Source organism: Mytilinidion resinicola (genome assembly GCF_010093595.1).
Source record: "Mytilinidion resinicola strain CBS 304.34 unplaced genomic scaffold BDZ99scaffold_7, whole genome shotgun sequence".
Lineage (NCBI taxonomy): Eukaryota > Fungi > Ascomycota > Dothideomycetes > Mytilinidiales > Mytilinidiaceae > Mytilinidion > Mytilinidion resinicola.
Genome location: NW_022985443.1, coordinates 1,959,478 through 1,984,430, shown reverse-complemented (window position 1 = coordinate 1,984,430; position 24,953 = coordinate 1,959,478). Strand labels below are relative to the sequence as shown.

At 51.4% G+C, this 24,953-nt stretch overlaps 11 protein-coding genes across 11 annotated transcripts; 6 read left to right on the top strand and 5 right to left on the bottom strand.

The window, feature by feature from the left end:
* Positions 1–393: 393 nt before the first annotated feature.
* On the bottom strand, positions 394–1,245 carry BDZ99DRAFT_384753 (short-chain dehydrogenases/reductase; the record flags this gene model as incomplete). The annotated part of the gene is made up of 2 exons (XM_033715397.1): positions 394–578; positions 630–1,245. 2 exons carry the CDS (start codon positions 1,243–1,245, stop codon positions 394–396), a joined length of 801 nt encoding a protein of 266 aa, XP_033578967.1.
* Positions 1,246–1,706: 461 nt separating this feature from the next.
* Positions 1,707–3,863, top strand: BDZ99DRAFT_285148 (uncharacterized protein). The gene is made up of 2 exons (XM_033714046.1): positions 1,707–2,784; positions 2,841–3,863. Exons 1-2 carry the CDS (start codon positions 1,954–1,956, stop codon positions 3,696–3,698), a joined length of 1,689 nt encoding a protein of 562 aa, XP_033578966.1. The 5' UTR covers positions 1,707–1,953; the 3' UTR covers positions 3,699–3,863.
* Positions 3,864–5,061: 1,198 nt separating this feature from the next.
* BDZ99DRAFT_414674 (uncharacterized protein) lies at positions 5,062–7,563 on the top strand. The gene is made up of 7 exons (XM_033716735.1): positions 5,062–5,229; positions 5,283–5,420; positions 5,470–5,890; positions 5,965–6,052; positions 6,099–6,411; positions 6,486–6,789; positions 6,845–7,563. Exons 1-7 carry the CDS (start codon positions 5,118–5,120, stop codon positions 7,305–7,307), a joined length of 1,839 nt encoding a protein of 612 aa, XP_033578965.1. The 5' UTR covers positions 5,062–5,117; the 3' UTR covers positions 7,308–7,563.
* A 585-nt stretch (positions 7,564–8,148) lies between these two features.
* Positions 8,149–9,706, bottom strand: BDZ99DRAFT_519237 (uncharacterized protein; the record flags this gene model as incomplete). Its single annotated transcript, XM_033725386.1, has 4 exons — positions 8,149–8,545; positions 8,596–8,976; positions 9,056–9,596; positions 9,655–9,706. The coding sequence occupies 4 exons, from the start codon at positions 9,704–9,706 to the stop codon at positions 8,149–8,151; spliced, it is 1,371 nt and encodes a 456-aa protein (XP_033578964.1).
* A 447-nt stretch (positions 9,707–10,153) lies between these two features.
* BDZ99DRAFT_285115 (uncharacterized protein) lies at positions 10,154–11,085 on the bottom strand. Its single transcript, XM_033714045.1, has one exon. It carries the CDS (start codon positions 10,706–10,708, stop codon positions 10,238–10,240), a length of 471 nt encoding a protein of 156 aa, XP_033578963.1. The 5' UTR covers positions 10,709–11,085; the 3' UTR covers positions 10,154–10,237.
* A 1,517-nt stretch (positions 11,086–12,602) lies between these two features.
* BDZ99DRAFT_285066 (uncharacterized protein) lies at positions 12,603–14,290 on the top strand. The gene is made up of 4 exons (XM_033714043.1): positions 12,603–12,864; positions 12,917–12,953; positions 13,003–13,235; positions 13,295–14,290. The coding sequence occupies exons 1-4, from the start codon at positions 12,697–12,699 to the stop codon at positions 13,937–13,939; spliced, it is 1,083 nt and encodes a 360-aa protein (XP_033578962.1). The 5' UTR covers positions 12,603–12,696; the 3' UTR covers positions 13,940–14,290.
* Positions 14,158–15,380, bottom strand: BDZ99DRAFT_285084 (S-adenosyl-L-methionine-dependent methyltransferase). The gene is made up of 2 exons (XM_033714044.1): positions 14,760–15,380; positions 14,158–14,668 (listed from the first exon to the last, which is right to left on the bottom strand). The coding sequence occupies exons 1-2, from the start codon at positions 15,205–15,207 to the stop codon at positions 14,376–14,378; spliced, it is 741 nt and encodes a 246-aa protein (XP_033578961.1). The 5' UTR covers positions 15,208–15,380; the 3' UTR covers positions 14,158–14,375.
* A 1,673-nt stretch (positions 15,381–17,053) lies between these two features.
* BDZ99DRAFT_475468 (NAD(P)-binding protein) lies at positions 17,054–18,800 on the bottom strand (the record flags this gene model as incomplete). Its single annotated transcript, XM_033721985.1, has 4 exons — positions 17,054–17,220; positions 17,278–17,461; positions 17,517–17,580; positions 17,887–18,800. 4 exons carry the CDS (start codon positions 18,798–18,800, stop codon positions 17,054–17,056), a joined length of 1,329 nt encoding a protein of 442 aa, XP_033578960.1.
* Positions 18,801–19,727: 927 nt separating this feature from the next.
* On the top strand, positions 19,728–20,901 carry BDZ99DRAFT_285005 (uncharacterized protein). Its single transcript, XM_033714041.1, has 3 exons — positions 19,728–19,770; positions 19,821–20,708; positions 20,769–20,901. Exons 1-2 carry the CDS (start codon positions 19,745–19,747, stop codon positions 20,581–20,583), a joined length of 789 nt encoding a protein of 262 aa, XP_033578959.1. The 5' UTR covers positions 19,728–19,744; the 3' UTR covers positions 20,584–20,708; positions 20,769–20,901.
* BDZ99DRAFT_285016 (uncharacterized protein) lies at positions 20,838–22,912 on the top strand. Its single transcript, XM_033714042.1, has 3 exons — positions 20,838–21,291; positions 21,355–21,504; positions 21,562–22,912. Exons 1-3 carry the CDS (start codon positions 21,159–21,161, stop codon positions 22,677–22,679), a joined length of 1,401 nt encoding a protein of 466 aa, XP_033578958.1. The 5' UTR covers positions 20,838–21,158; the 3' UTR covers positions 22,680–22,912.
* A 240-nt stretch (positions 22,913–23,152) lies between these two features.
* Positions 23,153–24,903, top strand: BDZ99DRAFT_569925 (uncharacterized protein; the record flags this gene model as incomplete). Its single annotated transcript, XM_033727940.1, has 1 exon — positions 23,153–24,903. One exon carries the CDS (start codon positions 23,153–23,155, stop codon positions 24,623–24,625), a length of 1,473 nt encoding a protein of 490 aa, XP_033578957.1. The 3' UTR covers positions 24,626–24,903.
* Positions 24,904–24,953: the final 50 nt, after the last annotated feature.

Genomic DNA, 24,953 nt, shown 5'->3' with positions numbered 1-24,953 from the left:
TGAATCCAGGGATCTACACCGTGGAATTTAACGCGGATGCTTCATCAAGATGCTGGTTAGCTCAAGCACATGCAAACTCGCAGACTTCGAGTTCCGTATTTGCCACATGATCGTAGAAGCAGAAGTGCTTTGGCGATTTTAATGTTGCTGAGTAGTATTCTACCAGTGAGGATACTACAAGGACATCGTTGCAATCTTTCTGTCCAATGTGAGCATAAGTTTTGTCTTCAGAATGGCTGATGAAAGACCGAGTTTCACTCTTTTTAGACAGGTGAGTAATAGAACTGTCTTATTTGAACCTTCGCGCAGGCTGTCTATACTATTCCAATCATACGTGCAAGCTTTCGGGACGCATCGATGCCCAACAGGCTAGACGTCTCTCAGTATCGTTCTCTAAAGCCACTCTTTATTTCCTTTGTGCGACAAGAATTCGCCGCTCTCCTCGATAGTCACCTTCTCAATGACATCCTTCATCATAGCCACGCTCTCCTCCGCCTTCATCGGTCCAGTCCAATGGGGGTAGTGAGCCTGAAACTTCTGCATCATAGCCATCATGCTAGCTAGATCCTCCTCAGAAGCTACACACACATCAATTCAGTTGCTCGGTAAGGATAATGCAGCGCACTTACGCGTATCCAGCCTCGTATTGATGACCCCAGGACTTAAAGCCAGGAACACGACACCCTCCTCCTTCAACTCAATACTATACTTGAGCACAACCATGTTCAACGCCGCCTTGAGGGCGCTGTACACCACCGCCGAGGCAAGCCCGCCCGACTTCGTACCCTCGAGATCAGCCAATCCACTCGTAAGCACAATGATTTTCTTGATGCTACTCTGCCGTACGAGCGGCAGGAACGCATTGATCGCAAACATGACGCCAGTCAGGTTAACGTCAACATGTGTCCTCATTTCTTCTCGCAACAGTTCTTCCTTCCCTATGAATGCCGTGGGCGTCAGCGATGCGACCGGGTGGTTCTGGTAGGCGCCGTTGACGATGAGGTAGTCGACAGAGCCGTTTGTAAGCTTAGAGACTTCTGCCGCCGCTGCACTTAGAGACACGGGGTCCGTCATGTCGGCTGGAAGCACCCGGACGTTGGAGATCTTGTCGGAGGCAAGCTGATCGATAACGGGGGTGGGAGTGCGAACGAGGCCGACGACGGTGTTGGACGGGGAGGCACTGAGGTTTTGGAGCCAGGCGTAGCCTAGGCCACGGGAGGCGCCAACGACGATGTAAGATGGCATTATGAAGAGGGAGATCAAGATGAAGCTTTTGGTGGTTGCGATATGGTTTGGTTGTTGAGTTTGAGACGTGGAGGAATTTGGCACCTTTATAGAATATCGGCCTAAGCAAAACCCTTTTCCTAGATATTGGCAATGCTCTTTACCTCTGGATATTGGTAATACGTTCATTCTCCTAACTGAAGTGGCCTCTAAGTCCGGGTCCCCGTGTAGCATCGACTAAGCTAAGGTGATACGGCGGCAATGGCTCAGCGGTCTACAGGTTTATTCTAGGCTTACCGAGCGGTCACGGCTCACCCGCTGATAATAAGCTCATAAAAGCTAAGTGTGATGGAGTGTTTCTGGCAGATGTGGGTTGTTTATGGTCGCATTCGGACAGAGATTAGCGAGGGCCAGGGGGCTTCCGCGGGTGGAAAGTCGAGACGAGGCTCGGCTACAGATACTTCCGCGCTTATCCCAGGCTCTCCTAAGAGCGGATGGATAACTGTTTGCCCATTCTTTCGCTGACAAACCATTACAGTAGGCTCACTAGCCAATTGCTTCGTCTCTCTTCGACTATTCTCTTTCAGTCAATTTACTCTACCGCGGAAGACCATGACTGGTAGTCGTCCGTAGTCGTCTCGCGTTTCCTCCTACCCATCTTTCCAGCACCCCCGGCGAAATCGCTTCTTTACTCCTAGCGGCCGCTCACTTCTTTGAGCCTGCATCTCAATGTCCTCTAGGTCCCGAAGTACGACAGGCTGCTGGACTTGTCGGCTCCGAAGAAAGAAATGCGATGAGCAAAGCCCTGCGTGTTCCGTATGCACCTCCCTTGCCCTTACGTGTCACGGGTACGGCCCTCGCCCACAATGGATGGACGGGCAAGCCAGAGAGAGTTGGATGGCTGAAAACATCCGTCGCGTTGTGAAGGAGACGGCTAGTCAGAAGCGGCGGGCGGCCATGCTGCGGAGAAACCAGGACTCGGCGCCATCCACCTCGATGTCAATGGCAGAGAACGGCAGTGGTATAGTGCATCAGCGATCGCCATCTCCAAAGTCCGAAGATTCTGTCGAATTGAGTGTGCATTTAACGTACACTGACAGTTCCGCAAGACCGAGCACCTACACCGCTAACGACTCATCCCTCAATTTATCCCCCTCTCAATCCAGCTCCCAATCCAGCTCCCTCGCCTACTCAGACGACGACGAAGCGAGCCTGCTAATGCACTACCTCGACCACGTCTTCCTACTTCAGTTTCCCTTCTACAAGCCTTCCATCCAGGAAGGGGGCCGGGGCTGGCTCCTGTCCATTCTGATGCAGACGAAGCCGCTCTACTACGCCGCCCTCAGCCTAGCCGCGTACCACCTGCAATCCATACGTTGCCCGAGTGTGTACTATGCCGAAAGCAACTGTCGGGGTGCCGCAAAGGTTCAGGAGCAGCACGTCCTTGCGATTAGAGGCTTGCGGAAGCATTTGGAGGCCATCGGTGGAAGCGCGAGAAACCGAAGCTTAGTCGATAACATCGAGATGCTGTGTTGCATGGTTCTATTGATCTCCTTAGAGGCAAGCCGATCCAGGCATTCTCACCAGCCATGTGACCATTGCTGATTATCTCGAAGGTATTCATCCACCGCACAGACAGCTGGCGCGTTCACCTCCGCGCCGCCGCAATTCTCGTCGACGATCTGCGCACCGATGCGATGCAACAAAGTCGGAGGACGCTTTCACCCTCCTACAGCTCGGCTTTGCATTTCTTCGCCGGAGTCATGGCCTGGTATGACATCCTTAGCTGCGTTACGACAGGCGTAAAGTCGTTCTGCCACTGTGCCCTAGGGTGTCTTGCTATGGGTGATGGTTTCATCCAGCTTGATAAGGTGATGGGCTGTCAAAATTGGGCCATGCTTTGCATCATGGAGATTGCGACCTTGGATGAATGGAGGAGGGAAGAGCAGGAACGTGGGAGGTTGAGTGTAAGGGAGCTTGTGAGCAGAGCGGCTGACATTGAACGAGAGTTGGAAGGTGGCTTGGATGGTATGGTCAGGGCATCGTCGGAATCATCTGACTTCTCAACACCGAACTCGCAGGATCCTGTTTACCTGATCACTCGGGCCTTCGCAAGTGCCGCACTTGTCTACATCCACGTCGTTGCTTCAGGACCATATCCCAAGCTGCCAGAGATTCGAAAGGCAGTGACGAGGACGCTTGCTGCATTACAAGCATTCCCAGACCAGCATGTGGTTGCTGCCCTGTTCTGGCCGCTGTGCATTGCTGGGGCCATGGCACTAGATGAAGACGAGGACTTTTTCAGGAATCAGGTCACGCAAGGGCCGGTTTGTGGCCCTAGATTTGGAAACTCTTCAAAGGTCTCCGCTGTACTGGAAGAGTGCTGGAAGGTGCGCAGGGAAGAGAACGGGACGAGGACGATTGAGTGGAGAGAGGCTATGGAGAGGGTGGGCGTAGATGTTTTACTTGTCTAATAACCCCTTGACAGACACTATCTCTGGCAATGAAGATTACAATTCTTATCTCAAAGATAAAGAAAGTAAAGGGGAGAGCAACATTATTTGCCTTGCACGGAGAATCAAGGCGGAGGAGATGTGGAGTTTGGTGTTGTTGAGATTCGCAGGCCGACCCGTCCTACCAAGTCGGCTTCTTCCCACTGGGATCTCATCTTACGTCAACACTTCAGCTTTCATCCGCCCTATCAACACGGTGACACCAATACCACACTAATGCCTCCATTACCCTCAATATTTCTCAATTGGTCTCATTGCAGCTCTTCCGAGCAAGGAAATATAATACCTCGATGCCCCTCGCCCAAAAAGAGTCATCTTCCACGCTTTCCCGCTGCTTCGAAAGCTTACTCCAATGGGACGTTTCCATATCTCAATTCTTCAACGCTATTTTTCACTAGTCGAATATACTAAGGAGCAATCCAGATGCGTCCTAATGCATTAATCTACTTCAAGCAAAGGTGTCCACGAGAGACGAGTGCGACGCTCTATCGCCCCCCCGTCTGCACCACTTCAACAGCATTCCCGACCCCATGGGGTGGGGAGCCGTTTCTCAACGTTGTTCCGCGTATGTGATCGGGTTAGAGCACGGGTAAAGAGTCGTCGGGGAGGCCTCCGTCTCTTCCCAGGAGAATACTCCGCACTCGTTATGCGCGTAGCCTGCTAGCTAATGCTTAGCGCCACAGTAGGTCCGCATCATGATTCATCATCTTCTTGACCATGCCCGCATTGGGAGCATTCTCATTTACTTGCAATGTATCAGACGCTGCGTCCTTCCAAGCTGTTTTCCGTATTCCTGTCTTATTGAAGTGAGACGAAGAAAGAAAAATAGTGCCTCGAAAATCTATATTTATCATGAAGAGCGATGTCTGAGCGAACTTTCCATGTCTACAGCTTCATTCGAATTTATATTTCGGCTTTGAGGCGTCCCATGCCCGTGACGTACGTATCAGGCCCAAGCTTACGCCACGACGCGCCGGCCAGTGAAATGCACCAAGAAAAATCGACGGCAACTATTCCGCGGTCCAAAGAGCTTTATTCTTAGGCATTCCTGCAATTCGCCCTTCCATATACGCAGCGCTGGTGCCTGGCATCTTGCCGGGAAGTGCTAAATCATGACAGATTGAATGGGTTTCCGATGCGTCCAGATTGGGCTGATAGATCTTAGGCCAGGGCATTGAGAGCTCTGTCTGGCCGATAAGCATGTTTTATAAAGTTCCATCCTGGTGTCCCGCATTTCCAAGGTACTATTCGTTGCCTAGTACCTTTCTTTCGCTCTGCAGTTAGGTTCGTTTGTTTGTTTGTGTACTACCACCCCTCGTTCAAACTACCAATCGCGCGATTTTCGACGAACTCAATCTTTGGATATCCACCAACCGCACGATGGGATTCTTCGCCAAGGCCGCCATTGCGGTGTCACTCGTTACGTCAGTGTTTTCTTCATCGCTCTTCGAAGGTTCCGGCAAAGGAAAGATGTTTCAATCCAGAACGAATGGTGCGTTCTCGTCCCACGACTAAACCTTTAGAGATACTGACAAGGAAATATAGGTGCCAGCACATTTGGCACTTTGGAGCATCTATCCCTCGGCCACTGGGTTGTTGGGCCGCTGCCCCTGGGGAAACCATGGGCAGACCGAACTGTCAACAACACGAACCCGTATGACACTGCGGCTACTCCCGTGACCGGTAAGCTGTAAAAGCCTCTGTCGTCCAATTCTGTTGCTGAAGTAACTAGGAATGACGCGTTCCTACTCTTGGACCGTCACAAACACCACTCTCGCACCCGATGGAGTTGAAATCCCAATGCTCGTCGCAAACGGCCAGTTTCCCGGCCCCCTCATTGAGGCCAATTGGGGTGACTGGATTGAAGTCACTGTAACCAATGGGCTGGAGACCGAAGGCACCAGCATTCACTGGCACGGATTCCTCCAAACTGGAACACCATACGAGGATGGTGTCCCTGGTATTAGCCAGTGCCCTATTGCGCCAGGGAAGAGCTTCACATATCGGTTCCGAGCGGAGTTGTACGGCACGAGTTGGTGGCATGGGCATTTATCCGCTCAGTACATCAACGGGCTCGCGGGGCCTATTGTCATCCACGGTCCGAAGTCACATGCGTATGATATCGACCTTGGTCCAGTCATGCTGAGCGATTGGTATGTCATATTCTTCTGGGTTCAATTTGCCATATGCTTGGTCGACCTTGCTTCCGGGTCCTAATGCTGCGTAGGTTCCACACTTATTACAAAAACTTACTCGAACAAGTTTATTATGCCTCGCCTGTCGGCCCTATTTTCCCACCCATGGCTGAAAATATGGTATGCACATCACGAATCGCTTATTTTCCACCGCTAACTTGACCAGCTAATCCAAGGGAAAGCAAGCTATAACTGCAGCAACACCAAGCTGCCCTGTACACCTAATGCCGGCTCGGCACAGTTCAAGTTCACGTCGGGGAAGAAGCACCTCATTCGACTCATCAATCACAGCGCCGAAGCCCTGATTTTTTTCAGCATCGATGGCTACAACGTGACCGTGATCGCGAATGATTTCGTACCCGTCGAATCGTATTCAACCGATCTCGTGACCATTGCTGTCGGTCAACGTACGGATATCGTCGTCGAAGCCACTGGGAAACCCACCGATTCAGTATGGATGCGCATCACCGAGGGACCTTGTAAGAATCACTCTTTTCTTTCTCCATAGAGGCTCCAAACACTAACCACCCAGAAGCCGGATTAGGACCTACAGGCAAGACCGGTTGCAGTCTCAACGACGGCCTCTCCTTCACCACAACAGCAGCAATCTACTACGAGGACGCCAACACCGACGTGGCTCCGAACACAACCAGCAGCATCAATCCTTCCCGCTATCTCTTTCCTCTTAACTGCAACAACCAGCCGCTCGACGTTACCGTGCCAGCCTACGTCATGCCAGCCAAAGAGCCTTCAACTACTCTCTCGTTCCTCATGACCGGCGGCGACAACAGTACCGGGCAGTTTGTATGGTGGATGAACAATATCACCTTCCGTGCCGACTGGAACGATCCGGAATTGTACGTTCTCTCTCACCCCCCATCCTTTCCTAAATCATCGCTAATACTCCCACAGACTCGAAGCCAAACTCGGCAACGCCGCCTCCCTGCCCGTCGAACGCGCCCTCTACGACCTCGGCACCAACTCCTCCGTCCGGCTGATCATGACCTCGGTCGGGTTCCCCGCCTCGCACCCCATGCACATCCACGGCCACAACATGCAGGTGCTGGCCGAAGGCGTCGGGTCCTGGGACGGCACGACAGTCGTCAATGCCGCGAACCCACAGCGTCGGGACACGCAGCTGATCCAGCCGAACGGGTATCTCGTTGTCCAGATCGACCTGAATAATCCCGGTGTTTGGCCATTCCATTGCTACGTCGCATGGCATGTCAGCGAGGGGATGAGTATCAATTTCTTTGAGCAGGCGCCGACGCTGGAGAAGGAGGTGCAGATACCGTATAAGATTGCGCAGACGTGTCGGGATTGGAGTGCATGGACGGGGGACCATGTGGTGAGTCAGATTGATTCGGGGTTGTAGGATGTGAGACAAAAGGAATGATCTATGTTTGCGCGATGGATGTGATGTGAGGGAATGAGGAGGTCATGCTTGATGCACTTTTGTATACTATTTGATAATTTCAAGATTAGAATCCTGTGTATATGAGGTTGCGGCCTTTGCGACTGTGAATGGTTTACATGGATTAGTTAAGCGTCAAAGAGGCCGCGAGTGGAAGAAATCATAAGAGGCGAAAGTTCATAGGCCACGGAAGTGGTGTTATACCGAGGCGGAACGTGGCCAACTCAATCCTCATGTAACATCGAACGTAATTGCTAGGTCTTGTCGGCGATTTACATGAATAGTATGACGGAAGGGTCCAACGTACCTGCAGAGACTTATAATTTCTCGATAAAAGGAGTTCGATCATTCCCTTTTTTTACCCTGAACACCAATGATGTGCTGAGCAGCCTTTAGTAAACAGTTGTCCTGATCTTACAAAGGTGACTGACCTCTTCCATAGAATCTTTCATGTAGTAACGGTACGTTGTGACAGGGCGAATTTGTCCAATGCGATGGACGCGCGCTAAAGCCTGGTCCTCTAGAGATGGGTTCCATTGAGGCTCTAATAGATGTACTCTTGATGCCTCACGCAGCGGACACCGGCTATTTCAAGCGCTTGCTGCACCATGTCTAGACTCGGAGTCCAGAACGAAAATACAACGCTAAGAAGGCCAATTCCAAGTTAGTAGGAATAGACGAAATTAGCGGTTTCTTAGTTTTAGAGGAATAACATCCTTCTTCTCGGGAAGGCCGGCGACGACTTCAGAAACCAGGGCTCGAACCTTGCTTGAAATAGACATCTGACCGGGGGTGTTTTGTGTTAACGGCCTCCAAGTGCACAAGGATCTGGAGCGCAGAATCGCAAAGCTTCGGCACAATTATTGCAGAAGACGCATTTCCAAGAAGAGTAATAGGCCTTCGAGCGATATTGGGGTACATCCAAATGGCCATTTGATCCAGATAGTTCAACAATCTGCCCGCATTGTCCACATGGTAGGTCTCCGGTCACTAAGCAGTTAGTCAAAATCTCAGAGACAATGGGATCAGCGTGCGATGAGGTTTCTGCTTCTGGTAATTGTAAAGACGACATCGACGTCCCCAGGTTGCATGCGATGCGTAGTTTGTTGATCTGCTGGATCGCGCTGAGCCAGAGGCTTCCTGTGCCGCTACGGGCTTCATCGACGCCGTCAAGTATGGCAGACATCGGCTGCTCAATACTTCGATAGTGAGCCTTCTCCTCCAGATTGAAGGCGGCCGGCACATCTACAGCTTGTTTCGGAGCGTGTACGCATTCCCATCCCCATCACAGAACGAGTAACCCGTCCAGATCGGGCCGCCGCCGTGGACGGTATCGTTGGTCTTGGCCAGGAAGATTTTGTCATTGTTCCACAACCAGTTGATGGCGACATACGAGAGAGCCGCGATAACCTCGGGTGGGTTGGGGTTGACGTTGTCCGTGACATCGGCGGCGAATTCACCGTTCATGGGGGATTGCACGGGCATTTTGGGGTCTTCGCTGTATTTGTAGCCCGGGTCGTTGGAGGGGATCGCGATGAGGGTGTTGTTGGCCATGGTGTAGATGGAAGTTTGGATGGATATGATGGCGTCGCCGAGGGCGGAGGAGGCTTGGGCAAAATCAGAGTAGACTCTATGGTGCCGAATGTCAGAGACTGTGAGGAGTGGAAGCGGAGGACGGAAAGAGGGGGGGGGGGGGGGAGGGGACGTACTTTCCCTCTGGGGTCGTTACGAGGACAGATAGGAGACCATTCTCAAGGCCGATGGCGGCAACGGTGAAGGTGGTTTCGGGAAAAGTGACGGAGGCTGCGATGAAGAGGCCTTGGATGATACCCGAGAAGCCGGCCGTGTTGTCTTTCGACGGCGGTGAAGCATCTCCCGTGAATTCGGCCGGCATGCCAGGTAGGTACGACGTCAAGACGCCATAAACATTGGCAACCGCTGCTGAGATGCGTCCGAGGAAGTTGCTATAATTCTGCAGGGCCCACAGCACGAAGTAAGCAGTTCCGCCAGCCCTGAGACAATCTGCCTCATTGCATGACATACCGCAGCCATCGCCTAGGTAGTGGCAAGCGTAGCTGTTCCGGCCGGGTGCGTAGATCTTCAAGGTGCTTTGAATGTTCTCGTTCCAGAGCGTGGTGGCGACGTCGTTGTCGTTCCAGAGTTGTTGGGTGTCTTTGAGAGAGTCGTAGCGGAAGTCATTTACGTCGCGGGCTACGAGAGTAAGAGATATCGGGGAAGCCGAGGTGGTGTCTACAGTTTCTTGCTATTAGACGATGGTTTGTGGAAGAAAGAGAGGAGAATGGCGAACCCAGAAAGGGCAAAGCTGCCAGAAGCATCGAAAGGACGTTCAGATATATCATGTTGGCAAAGCCAACGTGCGTTGAACCTACAGTGGCCAATGTAGGTGATTTGTTGAAGACATAGGACGATGATGGAGAAGACGGTAACTAGAGATACTAAAGAAGATGAAGAGATGAAAACGCTGAGCCTCCATGCTTTAAGTACCTCTATGCTCCGGATTACTCAGTCATTCCTCGAGAATGCATTTCTTTCTATGACGTCTTGTCTTGTTAGTGAACACAAAATTGAATTGATCGGCGTGACCTCCCAGTCCCCGACCAGGAACAGTGAGCGATATCTCCAGCGAAAGTTCTCCAGTCAGACCATACCAGCAAGATTTTCCTCAACGTTACAATGAAAACCTCCCTTGGTCGAGTGCTGGGTCGTTGTGTGACGTCGATGACCTTCTTTCCTCTGAATTTATAAATTGAACCGTGGGTTTACTATAACGAAATCTCACTCACCACTCTCTACAACAGGAACTCCGCACTACCCTTCCAGGTATGGTGTGCTACTAACGAAGAGCTTAACTGAAAGTCTATGATTCTTTTCTATATACAGCCGAGTAAGGGTATATCAGCAGCTACGGACGACCGAGTAAGGGTGTCAGCAGCTGCGGACGACCGAGGGCTTTGGCAAAGGGTTGCCGATCGAGTCATCGCCATGCTTGCACCAACACTCAAACCTTTAAAATCAGCTTGTGCCTTCCTGATCGCGTAGTTTGGGATTCGGATCGCTACCGAAGGAATAGGCGCGAGGCTATAAGGATTCTCCCCCCCTGCGGTTGTGGGGTTGCCCCGGCTCACAGTGCCAACTGAGCCTCCCAAATCGCTAGGATGATGAGTGGATGCGCTACGGCTTCGAGTTAAAGCTGTGTGGGGATCGGGCTCTCGAATCTTACTTCCAATAAGTCGTTGCGGCAAATTTATGAGGGGAAAAGACGCTACACTTGTCGGAGAATAAGATTGCCCCGCAAAAAGTACCACCCAGATCTCGTAGACTAATCGGAGTCTGGCCACCATGTCAATACACAAGGAAGCTTTTTGAGAAGACTAGTCTCTGTTATTGTCGGCATTATAAATTGGCCACTTGAATTCCAGCAACGACGGTCCCTGGTGTGACTCGGAAGGATTGCAGAAATACTAGCTTAACTACGATGGAATCGTGGTGGTTGTTCGCAAGACTGGGCATGGCGATGCTCACGCGACCTAGTTGCTTTATCAGTTGGCTCCTGCTCGGATTAATAACGTGTCATTATTGTGGAGTTCTGGAAAAGATGTGCAGTTTTAATGTTGTGGCTTAGCGGGGAGATGCTAGGGACCCTGGAGAACAGCAACGATGTTATTAGAAAGACATGGTAGATTAAAGCTGGAAAAGATGTCGGTTCTGAAGTTAACACGTTAGGCTGGGAATGCTCCTTCGCAGCCTTCCTAAGGCGATATCAAGTCATGTGAAGTGGTTTCGCACGACGATTCGACAAGCGGTCGTAAAGCCAACAACACCAGCTGGAGGCCTAGTGACGTAGTTTACTCATGTTTGATCCCATGGGCTACAAAGGTATGATCTGGGATTCGAGGTTGTGAAGAGGGGAGAACGAGAGGGCCTTGAATAGTCCAGTGCGCTTTCTCTTTCCATCTCGTCGGCGATCAGCTACATGTTAATACTCCCTAGGTAAAGAGAGCGACGACGATATATAGTGGATAGCTCGATGGCATTTCGACTCGTGTGTATAAAGCAAGTCATGAGATTGTCGCGCGTGGAGGCCGGCCAGTCGAAAGTATTTCTTTGCAGCGAAGGTGCTACATCGAGTCGTCTACACTCAAAGCGGCGATGGTGTTCTTGAATAATCCGGCTCGAGATCCAAATGGTTCTTCCCTGCTTGGTGGATGCCTTTACTTCGCGGTTGGCTTGATGAGGTGCGCAGTACAGGTCGAGGACGGACCGCGTCAACTGCGCTGCTGGCAGAAGGGAATAGGCCGGATGCAATTTCAGCTAGACCTCAGATAGGGCCAATGAGCTGGTAGAAGAGACACGATGCGGTTGTTGATGTCGTTGCGATGGCCCAGGCTGGTGGAGATGATGGAGTCCGACTTGTCTTGGTGATCTTTTCTGCGCCCCGCAACTCAACACCACAAAGCCATCAGCCATCAAATATCTACCACCCCGAATCATTACTTGACTGCAGCCCTACACAACATCTCTCTAGCCAGCAATGGAATTTACGTCTCTCAGGTTCAGTAAGAAATGGCGACTGGATCACGTTAGTTGCGATGTCTTAAGCTCAAGCGTCTCCTGGTTTGTTCCACAAGAGAAATCTTATGCTACAGACCTCCCTCTCTTTCAAGTCCCCCACACTCGTATTAGCAATTCTCTGCCAACGCGACACGATGAACGTAGCAAAGCACGAAAACGCGAACCCTATCTTCCCTTTGCTCCTTGTGTCCTTCCCATTTTGCCAGTCCTATGGCAACATGAAGCTCATGATTGCGCGAGGCCTGTCTCGAAGAGGCAGGTGGCTGCGGTCTATTGGCTGCTTTCGAACACGTCCACAAAGCACGGGTGTGACGGCGGCAAGCTTAGCTCAAGATGACGGTCATCTCTGCCCCCACGAAGGGCTGCGTACGAAGCCGATCGCCACATAGAGGCGGGTAGGATCTCTGGCATCTATTCTTCCTTCTGGTGTGTATTGAAGCGAACACATCAGCGTCTTGCCTACCTAATTAGGCTTCAATTGGTCTGCTGGGTCTAGGATTGCGACGTTCAAATCCCCAGCTGTCCATCAATTTTCGAACCGCTGCACGTCACAGCGCTACCAGTCGGGGACGGCACGTCTGCGGAACAGTACCCTGAATGATCAGCAAGCGTGGCATGGAGTGGCATGCTATGGCCTTTGCGGCGTGGCTCTTCTTCGAACACTGCTTCAACTCTTGCGCATCCACAAAGCCGACATGATAGTTCGTCTTATGGCCTCCCTTAGGGCTCCTTTGGCACCCTAATTCTCCCTCCTTGTATGATGGGGTCAGATATCAACCTCGATGCGACCCAACAGCCTCAGATCTGGGCTGCCGTTGGAACCACGTACGTGCTGGCCGTAGTCTTTGTGGCCCTACGCACTTTTGCCCGTCGGTTGCTCAAGAACGCTTTGTGGCTGGACGACTGGCTGCTTTTCGCGGCTCTGGTTCGTTCTCCCTTGTCATGCCCTTCTACGACAGCACTTACAGACTCACCAGGCTTCGTTGACCGCTCTACTTATCGTGATCAAGTTCTGTAGGCGTCTCTTACTATCCTTCCCTTCCTTCCTAACGAGAGTCCAAAGCGATCGACACTGGCCTCGGGCGACATACCGCGATTTTCACGCCTAATGAACTTCCAAACGTATATGCCAGCATCTTCAAGTACTTATTTGACGGCTGGATTATTTGGACTATTACGATAACCATCGTCAAGTTCTCAGTCCTTGCCTTCTACTGGCGCATCTTCAAATACACCTCCATAGCCATCCCAATATTTGTCCTCGCCGGTGTCACAGCATGCTGGGGCATCGCTACTGTAGGCCCCTCTTCAACGTGAATACTCCAGAATATTCAATCTAACAAATTGACTTTCAGGTCACTGTCGTAGCCCTCCAATGCCCCCGCGAACATGACGGGTCCTGCCGCACTGTTCCCCTCGCACTCTTCTATTGCTCCGCCATCGTGCACATCGTCACTGACGCCTCTATCCTCGCACTCCCCCTCTTCTACGTCTTCAGCACCAAACGCCCGATTTCGGAGAAGCTCGCCATCGCGGGCATGTTCATGCTCGGCAGTCTAGTCGTGATCATTGCCATCATCCGCATCGTGTTCCTGGATAATGACTCCATGTCCGACCCCGACATCACATGGACCTTTGTCAACGTCGCCATACTATCGAATGTGGAATGTGCAGTCGCCATCATTTCAGCGTGCTTGCCGTGCTTGAGGCCAGTGTGTCGATGGCTGCTCACAGGCTCACCCTTCGCGAACCCTCCACTCAGTGGGCCCATGACCTCGCGCCAGCGGTGTGTATTCCGTCAAAATCGATTACACCCCATCCAACAGCCTAGGTCTGCCGTATTCGATGGCTCTCAGGACCTCTTCTCAGACACTAGCGGCACTTGGTCCAGTGGGGTGCTAAAATCGAGAACATCATTTCCTGATGATTTGAGCATTCAGCTTCAGGATTTGTCCGGTTTCTTGAATGAACCGAAAGTCGGAATTGAGCGAAAAGTCTGACATCTGAATTTCCTTTCTCTCCGCACGGTAGTTTGGGTGACGCAAAATCGGATGACACAATCTCCACGACGTAATGACTGCACAGGACCGCTCAGAATGGGTGGGAAATTTAGACGAAGCTCGTCCAGATTTCTCACGACCTTGTTACTCAATCACGCGTTATCTAAGGCTAGACAAAGAGATCGTCTTGCCTCTAGAGCATATCTATCCCAGCCCCAACCTCTAGTATCCCTAATTCAGCAACTACATATCCTCCTCTCACCCCGCCTTCCGCCCAACACAAACAACCGGCCAAAGCGTCGGCTGCATCGCGCCCAGCTTCACCTCAGCGCCCGCCTTCCGCACCAACTCCACATAACTCGTCATCCCCGTCACCGTGCCGATCTATTTTGCATTAGAGCTGCTTTCCCTACTTCAAGGTCCCTCGGATCTCTATTCAACTCACCTCTTCCGCAGTTAGCATCATGACATCTGTCCACGCGGGCCAGTACCTCTTCGGAACATCGAACTGCTTGTACTCCACCTCCTGCAACCCGTGCTTCTCGAAATGGGTCCCGAGGTGCGTGACCCAGTCATGGATACCCGGAGGTTGTTTCGAGAGCATGGAGAGGTAGAACTGCTCGAAGGCGTGCATGTTGGGGAAGCGGGCTGGGTCGGAGGGGTGAGTGGTGTGCCGCGCGATGTAGGCGGGCATGTTCCCCTCAGTCCATTGGAGGTATCCGCCAGGTTCTAGATATAGAGTCAGATCCTCTCCCCGCTCGCACCTTGGGTATTAAAAGCCGGAGAAGCGTGAAAGAGACGGTACGAAGGGGAATCATACTTAACAACCTCATCAAATTCTCAATCCATCCCCCGGGCTCCCCGTCTTTAACCACCAGCACGATCAAGCTCACTCTCACAACATCGTATTTCCCCACCAGCTCCTCCGGGATCTCCTTCATACCATCTAGCACGCCGAACGTCACATTCGGCGGCAGCGTCGACTCGTGCGGAAATTGGTCGGCGGAGATATCGAACCCGTCTAAAATCGCATTGGGGGGGAAGGCATCCGCGAGATCGAGGAGCCAGATCCCCGTCCCGCACGCGATATCCGCGACCTTCATGTCTTCCTGGATTGGGATGGATGGGTGCAATAGATAGCCGATTGCTTGACGGTAGAGGTGGTGCTGGAGGTTCAGACGGGCGGAGGCGGCGTAGTGGCGTTGGAGGATGTAGCTGTCTGAGGGGACGTGGCTGTACTCTTCGGGGACATTTTGCGGCTCCGGCATTTTGGAGAGACGTGGCCGCGATTGAAGTTTTAAGGGAAGGGCGTTGGAAGTCTTGAGTATATGTCACGCGATTCTTGAAGTTTGGAGGAGGGAGAGATGAAGTTTAGAAAGATGATAAGCTGCTTTTATCTCTCTTTGGTGGGACCGAGGCTTGTAATGCTAGTACATGGTCGTGGTTGGTTGGCGAGGTGTCGTCCAATCATGCAAGAGTTAGATGGTAGGTAGTGTGTTGGTGTTGGATGGCGGGGAACTGCTGCAGGGCTGAGTGATCTCAGGCATGTGGGGCTGGTGGTACAAGTGTCGGCAAGCAGTCTTGCTATGAGACTTGGTGGATCAGAATTAAAATATCATTTCCTCGAAGTGATTATTAGAATCCAATACAAAAGCCAATGGGAATAGTTATGGGTGCCTTGATCGTCTATGATATGGCTACGCTTCATGTAGAGAAAATCGAAAACGAACGTTTGATTGGGATAAAGGAGCGCTCTAACGCCCACCGCAGATGGCCCAATCGGGAAGCAGTAAGGCCATGTCCATAGCGAGCTACCCATGGCAGTCCCATCTTGTGATTGTTTATTCCCACTGATCGAATATGAAAATTCTGAGACTCAAAGAGGCCGAAAGCGTGCTATCTGCAGACCGTGTTGAGTCAACTCGAAATGCATGGGTAGAGAATCCTGGAAACCAAGTCCCCAGAATTACATAAGGTTCTGCTTGGAAAGATTGCCAATCTAAGGTCTGGTGTCGGGCATCGCGAAACCTAGTACAAATGAGCGGTTACAAATAGTGTGATGGGAGGCAGGTAAAAGTACGCAGGAAGATCCCTTCTTCATTGTTCTGGCCACCGTACAGTAAAATGACTAATTCCTTGTCGGAACATATGTGGTGAAGCGAGAAAGAGCCCCGACCGTTTTTCCGAGGTCGTCTAGTTCACTCTTGAGGGCACTGACGTAGATGGAAGCCCTGCCCATGAGTGCAACGCGAATTGAAGTATGCTCGGACCAAAGGACGCGCTCACTGCTGTAGGAGTGTTGACTTTCTATGGTGGTATAAATCGCTCCCGGTTGTGAATGCTCCCGTTTGGCCCAATGGTATACAGGGTTGCCTTGGATGTTGTAAGATACCAAGTAATAATTGTTATGTGCATCACTCCACGTCCACGGCTGGCTGGTCACGACCGACATATTGATCCTGATCGGAGCAGAATCAATCTGCGAATCGATATGCGAGTTGGCTACCCGGTGAGGTGAAGATCAACACACGTATAAGAGGACGGAGGCGAAGCAGGTCTGGTCGAAGCTGACAAGATCGCAGCCGGAAGTCGGACCGTACATATCCAAAACAGCGGATGAGCCCGCCTCCAAGGCAACAAGGCAACGAAGCAACCATGCGTCTTAGAAGCTCGTGCTATCGCCACACAGCCTGCAAGAATAAGCCCAAAGAGCATTGCAAGAGATTAGCGTGAAGTGGGTGATACAGGGCCTCGTGATGATTGGCAGGCGCAGAAAGGTGAGATAACCCTCGTATTGAGACGCATACTCCGGTAACCAATCCCACTACTTCTTACTCACCGATGCTCAATGTCCTTCATGCACGAGCGGCAAATGGACAGAGTTAGACTCAAGGACGGGTGGACGTGGTGGTCGATGCAAGGCAGCCTGGGCCTGGAAGAGCTGGTCCTTCCGAGTGCTCCCGCGGGCCAGAGTCCTTTGCCGTCCATGAAAAACACGTGTAAAAACCGCCGAGATATGTCGAAAGAGGGAGACAAAAAATCGGAGGCTGCTGCTAGGCATAAGCGTTATTTTCGGACTACTTAGGTTTAAAAACAATCTTTAAACAGCAACTTCTACTGGTCCAGCGCTAGTCCCTTTTCGGAGTCTGTATTGTGGAGAACGCTCTCTTTCACAGGATCATATGCCTTGCTTGAAGTGGATGGCTGCTCAGCCGGCGGCTGCTGCTCGTGGGGTCGATCGGCTGGCTTGCTTGCTTCTTCTTGCAATGGCGTTTTTAATGCTACGCATAACTTAGTACAGTGTAAGAGAGTTATTAAACCTAAATTTTAACCCTTACCATAGGCTCTTCTCATGGCCTGTGGCATGCGCCAGTCAAAAACATCATCGCCTATTTCACGTATCCCCTGATTCCTCAGTTTCTCATTTACACGCACTAGGATTCCCGCGTAGATGTTTGCAGGAACATCCTTCAAACTAGGATATTCCGCGGCAAGTTTATCAGCTTCGATCTTTGTGAAGTCCTGCCGATCTCTGTTAAGAAGGGCTTCATTGTCCTTAGCATATATCCCTGCTTACCAGGAACCTCCTCCACTCAAACGCGTTGTGTCCAGCAGCAGTCTGTGCCTCAGAAGCTTTGGCCCTAGCCTTGAGAGTCATTGCGCGTCGTGGCATTGAACTGGAGATTCAGCGTGACATCTTGTTGCAAGCGGGTAGAGTCGTTGAGATGGAAGGACTGAGGCGGAGACGTGCAGTTGGGAGGTGAAATATCGCGCTAAGCCTGGAAATACTTAGCGCCAATATGATATCGTGAGCACTGGGCATCTTCTTTCACTCAAGCTCCACTTCAAGGCGTCTGAATTGAAAAAAATCATAGTTCATATTCTCTAAGATTTACATTCTCTAAGATTCATAGTCTGCCCGATTTTCTACTCCAGCTCCCACTCACAAACTCTCCACCACCTTCGTCACACACTCAACCAAATCCTCTTTCTCTAACCCCAACAACTCATTCGCAAACCCTTCCTTTCCTTCCCAATCACTCGCCACAATCCCATGCACCGCCACGACCTCCTCCGTCGCCTCCGCATCCCCCTTCAACATCTTGGCCCTCGACACCGCCAGCAACTCCTTCGAACTACACTGCTCAAGCTCCCACTTCCCCTCACTCCCTGTCGCCTTCTCCAGCACCTTCAACAGCTCATTCTGCGTCACATGGAAGCTGTGCACATACAACAGCTTATTCTCCACCACCGCCTGCTCCTCCTTCGTCAACACCTTCACCACCGCCGTCCCAATCGTATCCAGGTTCGTCGCGCTGAACTTAATATCCCCACCATCCAACACCTGCACCTTCTTTTTCCGCACATCGAAACACAGCAGACCGCCCCGGAGCCCGTAATCGAAGAAATGCCCCGTGATGAGACTCGTCCACGTCAACTTGCCCCCTTCCCTCTCCCTCCCACACAACTCCTCGAGATGCGCGCGCACTTTTGCCTTTCCTGCCATCAACGGGAGGATCTCCAACGTCTCTGGGTCTGCAGAGTCGCAGCTCCCGAAGTCAGGCGGGATGATGCGCTTGACGCCGGCTACAAAGGCGGCGTCGGCGAGGCGGAGGCATTCGGCGACGTAGGATCCGGCCATTGTGATGACGAGGGAATCGAAGCCTTTTAGCGCTTCTACGAGGGCGGAGGTGGGGAGGTCGTCGGGGATGGAGAGGGTGGGGGTGCTGCCGTAGGCGGATTTGGACGAGGCGCGGGTGAGGATGGTGAGGTTGAGGGATGGGGCAGCTTGGATGGCGGACACGATGTGCGGGCCTAGGGTGCCATTGGCGCCAATAAGGGCAATTTTGGTGAAGGGCATGGTGGGTGAGAGTGGTGGTAAGTGGTGGGAGCGTAGTATTGGCTAGAGATAGCCTTGTTTTGGTATCTCGTGGGGGTAGCCAGAGAGATGAATAAAAAAAGGGAGAGGAAGAAGAGCGTTTAAAGTGAGAAAATGCGATGAGATAGAAGCGTTGTGTACTTATGTATTCCAAGGACTAGGGTACATGGAAATGAGATAGGATTAGGTCAATGAGTCATGCCACCAGTCAGCAATGCTTCCCCCTCTTTGAAAGCAGAGATATCGGCTTGCAAACAAAGTGATATTAAGGAACTGCCGATGCTATAGCCCATGTAGGTTTGGTGTTGGTTGGTGAACGAGAATGGTCGTGCGGCTACAAGCGGGGTAAAGTTTTTCACGACGATAAGACGCGAAGACGAGTCGTATGTGCGATGAGGAATTGGCTGGTTCACGTCAAATCCACGTCAATTTCTGCATCCTACACGGAGTAGTTAGTGGAAGTAAATGCATGAGTTTTCAATATAGACGCGCCAATATGTCGCGAGATCACGTGATATCCCACCTGTGTATTCCTCGCGAGCTGTGATGGTTCTCCCTTCTCTTTGCCCAAGAAAGAGAACAAGATCTTGAAGATGATATGATGCAGCATCTATAGGTCTTTCTGACATCATACCTCTTCAGACGACACCAGAATGTCACTAAAACGATAGGGATAATAACCTGAATTCGACGCCTTTGAACAACCCTCAGACCCTGTTGGACCATACATGATTTGTTCCAAACGGAATGTAAGAGACTGTGAAGAACCGAATTCTGGATTAAATGTAGCAGAGAGTGGTGGAGAATACGGTCGAGGATATTGTAGATGATGGTCGAGACGATTCAGGGACTCGATACTCTCATGACTCGGACCACAACGCTAACGAACCACCACAACCTCAATTCTATCCCATCCCACCACGCCAATGTTCGACCTTCCCCAGGCCAAGCGGTACTACTTCACCTCTCAATCTTATGAAACGACAGTCTGACATCTCACAGCGTCCGTCGCGATGAGCTCTACTCGCCTGCTACCTCTCCGCGCTCCTCTCCCGATCCCGCCTTGACCGAGCTCCTGCGCAGTCATGCCCAAGACATTTCCTTCACGACCGTCCAGATAGCGAGCAAACCGGAAGCAGCTCTGGACCGCCAAAATGCAGCTGACGAAGAAGACGAGGAAGAGGAACTCGAATTCCGCCTCTTCGCGCCCACCGCACCCCATGAGTCCACAGATGCGCCAACGCAACGGATCAGGATAGATTCTCCAGACCGAACCGGAAAAGAGGGGTTCGTCATCCCCGAAAGGCCGCCAGAGTATTACTTCGTAGCCGAAGCGGACGAGGCACGGCGAGCGCAACTGAATGCGACGGCGATTAGCGGAGAAGAAGTGCTGGAGCGGGCGAAAACAAAGTGGCCTGGGTGCGAGATGCCGTGGCGCGTTACGGAGATATCTTTGAAGGGGATGGCAAAGGATCTAGTCGCTGGGCATATGGATGTTGTAGTTGGGCTTGAGGGGCAGAGGCAGAAGAGGCCGGGAAAGAAGGCGAGGATTAAGACGAGGGGGAAGGCGAAGGAGGAGCGATTGAAGAGAGAAACGGCTGAGAAACTTGCAAAGGATAAGGAGATGGCGGAAAAAGAGAAGAAGGCAAGGAGGAATAGGCAGAAGCAGCTCAAGAAGAGGGCCAAGAATAGGGCCAAGAAGGCGGGAGATGGAGATGCGGCTGGTATCGTGGATGAGGGAGTGGATTCTGGAGAAGAGTCATGAAGGGCTTTGCAATTGCATTAATGTAGCAAGATCACGCATTCATCCCGTTCAATCCATGACTGGATTAAGGATGGTAAGAAACTTTCATTGCTGCAGCTTGCCAGATCTACAGTGTAAGGACAAAAGTATTCTTGAACTTTTTAATATTGCTCGTAGTATTTCAATATACTAATCGAAAGCTACAGCAACGAGCCACAGGTCCGATCTGCATACACCGCTCTGAGACTGAGGTGGTCCGGTACGTTTTCCGGTCTGTCAAAACGCTAGATTTGTGATCTCTTTTCCACTACCATGGGTTCTTCAAAGCACTTCAACCCGTATCAAAACATTGTCCGCAAATTAGTATCCTTATGCCGTGTTTCCCCGCCCATGAGATCAGAGGCCGCCATCTGGCCGAGATCCATGTAGTCAGATCTGTCGAGCTGTATCCGATTTCATAACATATCTCTTTAACCGTGTCTCAAACGAGCTAGCTCACCTAGCCTTCACCATAGTCGCGTTCCAAAACATCTTACATCAAACAACCTCACTCTATCACCCGTTTCCTCTACTCAAACCAAATACCACCCCTGAATATGGCTTCATGGAGGCCTTCAACACAATATAACTTGATCAATCACTCGCTGGTCCGAGATCCGGACCAGTACGTGGTCGTGTCACCGTACTTCAACGTACCGGGGTGCTGGCTCCATGAGAAAGAGTCCTCTAGTGAGTCTCAGCTCGCTGGCCGTTTGGTGGTGGAATCTAGCAACCAGCTTAACCATGACGAAGGCCTTCAAACACACGCCACCACACCATCTTCGTTCGACCAGTCAGACCCCTTCTCTGGCTGTACAGAATCAGAAGGGTTTTCGTTTGCTTCGTTTTCGGAGCATACCAGGGTGTCTTATGGCAGTGAATGCGATCCGCTCTTTGAGCTTGGTTTGTGCACTCCTTTCACCATCCCCTATTTACCAACTATCTAACGTCATCATCCAGGCGATCCAGCGTTTTCCGTTCACCCACCTGTACAGCGCCTGACTATGGCTCAAGTCTTGGCAGACCACGCTAGCGACATGAAATACGCCGCACTCCAGTTCCGCGACCCGTTTCCTTCCACATACACACCACACCCCCAACGGAACATTCTATCACAAGCCACGTGGACTACTTTACCAGCCTGTATACTGGACATCTACTACACCATGCCCGCGAGCACGCCCGAATACTCAACTGCGTCCCCACTTTCTCCGCCCCCCGAAAGTGACACTGTCGAGCCTCTAACCCCCGACGCCCCCCAGGCCCCCGGCAGTAGTACTCGATCTATCCTCAACAACTCGGATATTATCAGCCGAATCTCCGACCTCACAGCCGCTTGTCAGGATAAGCCCAGGAATGATAGTCCACCAGAGGGCCCCTTTCAAGAAGCCGCGTTGAAAAAGAAGGCGGTATCCGAGAGGCAGGCGGATCCTCGTCTTGCACCCGCGATCGAACTCGCCAAGACATTCTTGTCACACTTCTATCCTGCCTCACAGGGCTTCTCCCTCCGCGAGACCGCGTTCGACACCATGCAACACGGTAGATGTGGATGGAATATCGAAGTCAAAACCGCACCAGGATATTCTGCTGTCTTGCACCGTATCCCCACCGAATGCATCGCCGGCTTCCTCGTCGAGAACACCTGCGAGGTGGACGATGACGCGACTCCGGACGGCAAGCGCAAAACTCCGATCGTTGTTACTGCCATGGCTATTATGGCTGACGACCTGAGCACCGAAAGTACATGGGTGCCGTATCCAACTGTCACGCTTGGCGACATTATGAGCTACGACCTCGGTAAGATTGCGGGAGTTGCTATAACGAACTGCTTCATCTTGATTGGAACTCAGCTTCAGCTCTGGACCTGGGACTCTACCAAGTCTGAGGGTCTCATGATGCGTCCATACAAGCACCAGGATAGGGTGCTTGCCAAAATGGGTAGCACTTTCAAGCTTGCCGTGGAGGGAAAGCATTGGGAGTATAATTTGAAGTTGTTCGATCGGGTGATGACCGATGCTATCAAATCGGACGTGGTCTACACAGACGGCAGTAGAATCGATGGAGTCTACGTGGATTAAGGATCTCGGTCCTGGAGCTCTGCGATTTGGATATGGCATTGAACACTCGGGATGGCTGGTTTGCACCATCCGCATTGGACGATACTCATAGGTAGGCGTTCTCGGTGGCAAGGAGTTACTGCTCTTTTGGGTATGCGTAGATAGTTCGAAAGCCCAAACATGCGCTTGCCTGCTTTACTTTGCAATCTCTTTAACTCCCTTTCTGCTTCAGTATACGTTCATCGTACAACAACATCCTAACAGCATCACATCCGCTTCGTCATTGCTACATCACTACTCAGACCCAGATTTCGTTTACAGCCGCTGTCACATCTCTGTATCCACCACTCACACACTTTGGCATCACTAATTCACCCAAACCCTGTCTACAACGGCATCTACCATACACCTCTCGCTCACTACTCAAACCGCTACACCAACTACCTTACACATATGACACACTTACCACCGCCTAACTCCGCACACTCGACACTATGGCTGGTTCACGGAAGAATTTGTCTCGGAAGCGCAAGCACAGGGACTCTCTCGAATTGGCCAAAGGACCTCCGAACTCCTCAGACCCTGTACTTGATTCACCAGAACCGTCTTCTCAGCCATCCATGGGTACCGTGCCAACGCTACCTGCCATGAAATGCCTTCCGTATGGAGAGTATGGAATTGCTGTACAGCACAAAGAGTCTAACCTACGCTCCCAACGGCCCCCAAAGCCCGTAGGCCCTGTACTTGACTCACCAGAACCTTCTTCTCAGCCATCCATGGGTACCGTGCCAAAGCTGCCTGGCATGAAAAGCCTTCTGTATAGATATTCTGTACAGCCCAAAGAGTCCAATCTACGCTTCCAACGGCCTCCAAAGCCCGTAGGCCCTGTACTTGACTCGTCAGAATCCTCTTCTCAGCCACCCATGAGTACCGCACCAACGCTACCTGGCATTAAAAGCCTTCTGTATGGAGATTCTGTACAACCCAAAGAGTCCAACCTACGCTCCCAACAGCCTCCAAAGCCCTTAGGCTTTGGATTTGACTCGTCAGAATCCTCTTATCAGTCACGCCTGGGTATTGCGCCGCCAGTTCAACAACCTCCTGAGTCCGACGGCCCTCAAACATCTGATGCTATTCCCCCGGATGAACCTTTTTTCAGCACTGACGAAAAGTTCAAGGATCGTATGGAAACGCTCAGCTCCGCCTATGCTGGCCCGAAAGTGGCGGAACTTAAACTTTCCGGCCCGGATATGGTTGGATATCGCCTGGCAGCTGCGACAAGACTCGCCCGAACTTTCCTGAAGCACTTCTACCCCAAGAATCAAGGCTACTCCATTCGCGAGACTAAATTCGAAAATGCTTGGGACACAATTGTCGAAGGCGAAGCACCCGCGTGGAATCGCGTAGTGCTGACCTCGTTTAACGGGGGATTGGAACTCGTAAAGCCGCTCATGTACTATTCCTTCTCAAGAAATCACGTTTCTGGCTTTCTTGTCGAAAGGTTGGGGCGGTTTCACACTGCAATGGCCATCTTTGCACACGACTTGGTCAGGCCGGCGATATGGGAGTACAATGCAGTCATCAAGGTTGCGGACATCATGTCTGCCGAGCTGAAACTCAACACCAAAGTCGAATTTGCGAATGCCTTTTTCCTAATCAAAGATATATTGTACGTTTGTACTTATAAACGCCCGGGGGACTCCTCCGAAAAAAAGTGGTTTCTTCATCCGCATCCGCGGGCTGGGAGGTTGAAGTTGGATGTCGGTACGCCCGGTTGGATCGAAAGGTCGAATGGGTTTGAGCAATATATGAAGGCTGTTATTCAGATGGATGTCTACCACCTTTTGGCGATAGGGCGTGGCCACACTTTGGATCCAGCCTCTCCTGACGACGAGGACACCTCCGATGAAGAGGAGATGGACCATGGAGCCATTACACCAGATGGGCCTCAAGCGGATCGCGTGTAGACTCTCATGATTGTGTCTTAGACTGTCCTCTAAAGTGAACACACGCTCATTCTGGGCTTGTGTAAACTTGCCTAGTACCTCTTAAGGCCATTTGCTACCCCGTAAGATTTTGAAAACATAGCTCTTCGGGCCACCTCAGACGAAGTCAGAATAGACTGTCACTTTATGTTCAACGAAGCCTGAATAGCTCCTAAGCAATGAGATGGCCGTGTGCATAAACTTATATCCTAGTACATACCTTAAGGCACTCGTCGCATATGCTTAGGGCAGGGCACCCCGATAGGCTTTTAAACCTCTAATTACAATATGAAACTCCACGCGTTGGAAA

Excerpts from the sequence above, each read along its gene's own strand:
- BDZ99DRAFT_285148 (XM_033714046.1), top strand. The coding sequence starts at position 1,954 with ATGTCCTCTAGGTCCCGAAGTACGACAGGCTGCTGGACTTGTCGGCTC. Across the intron at positions 2,785-2,840 it reads TTCTATTGATCTCCTTAGAG|GTATTCATCCACCGCACAGA; the intron begins GCAAGCCGATCC and ends ATTATCTCGAAG.
- BDZ99DRAFT_285016 (XM_033714042.1), top strand. The coding sequence starts at position 21,159 with ATGGCTTCATGGAGGCCTTCAACACAATATAACTTGATCAATCACTCG. Across the intron at positions 21,292-21,354 it reads CCATGAGAAAGAGTCCTCTA|GCCTTCAAACACACGCCACC; the intron begins GTGAGTCTCAGC and ends ACCATGACGAAG. Across the intron at positions 21,505-21,561 it reads CGATCCGCTCTTTGAGCTTG|GCGATCCAGCGTTTTCCGTT; the intron begins GTTTGTGCACTC and ends GTCATCATCCAG.
- BDZ99DRAFT_414674 (XM_033716735.1), top strand. The coding sequence starts at position 5,118 with ATGGGATTCTTCGCCAAGGCCGCCATTGCGGTGTCACTCGTTACGTCA. Across the intron at positions 5,421-5,469 it reads TGCGGCTACTCCCGTGACCG|GAATGACGCGTTCCTACTCT; the intron begins GTAAGCTGTAAA and ends TGAAGTAACTAG. Across the intron at positions 6,053-6,098 it reads CACCCATGGCTGAAAATATG|CTAATCCAAGGGAAAGCAAG; the intron begins GTATGCACATCA and ends TAACTTGACCAG.
- BDZ99DRAFT_285005 (XM_033714041.1), top strand. The coding sequence starts at position 19,745 with ATGTTCGACCTTCCCCAGGCCAAGCG. Across the intron at positions 19,771-19,820 it reads GACCTTCCCCAGGCCAAGCG|CGTCCGTCGCGATGAGCTCT; the intron begins GTACTACTTCAC and ends GACATCTCACAG.
- BDZ99DRAFT_285115 (XM_033714045.1), bottom strand. The coding sequence starts at position 10,708 with ATGGTGGCCAGACTCCGATTAGTCTACGAGATCTGGGTGGTACTTTTT.
- BDZ99DRAFT_285066 (XM_033714043.1), top strand. The coding sequence starts at position 12,697 with ATGATGGGGTCAGATATCAACCTCGATGCGACCCAACAGCCTCAGATC. Across the intron at positions 12,865-12,916 it reads GGCTGCTTTTCGCGGCTCTG|GCTTCGTTGACCGCTCTACT; the intron begins GTTCGTTCTCCC and ends CAGACTCACCAG. Across the intron at positions 13,236-13,294 it reads CATGCTGGGGCATCGCTACT|GTCACTGTCGTAGCCCTCCA; the intron begins GTAGGCCCCTCT and ends ATTGACTTTCAG.
- BDZ99DRAFT_285084 (XM_033714044.1), bottom strand. The coding sequence starts at position 15,207 with ATGCCGGAGCCGCAAAATGTCCCCGAAGAGTACAGCCACGTCCCCTCA. Across the intron at positions 14,669-14,759 it reads GAATTTGATGAGGTTGTTAA|AACCTGGCGGATACCTCCAA; the intron begins GTATGATTCCCC and ends CTCTATATCTAG.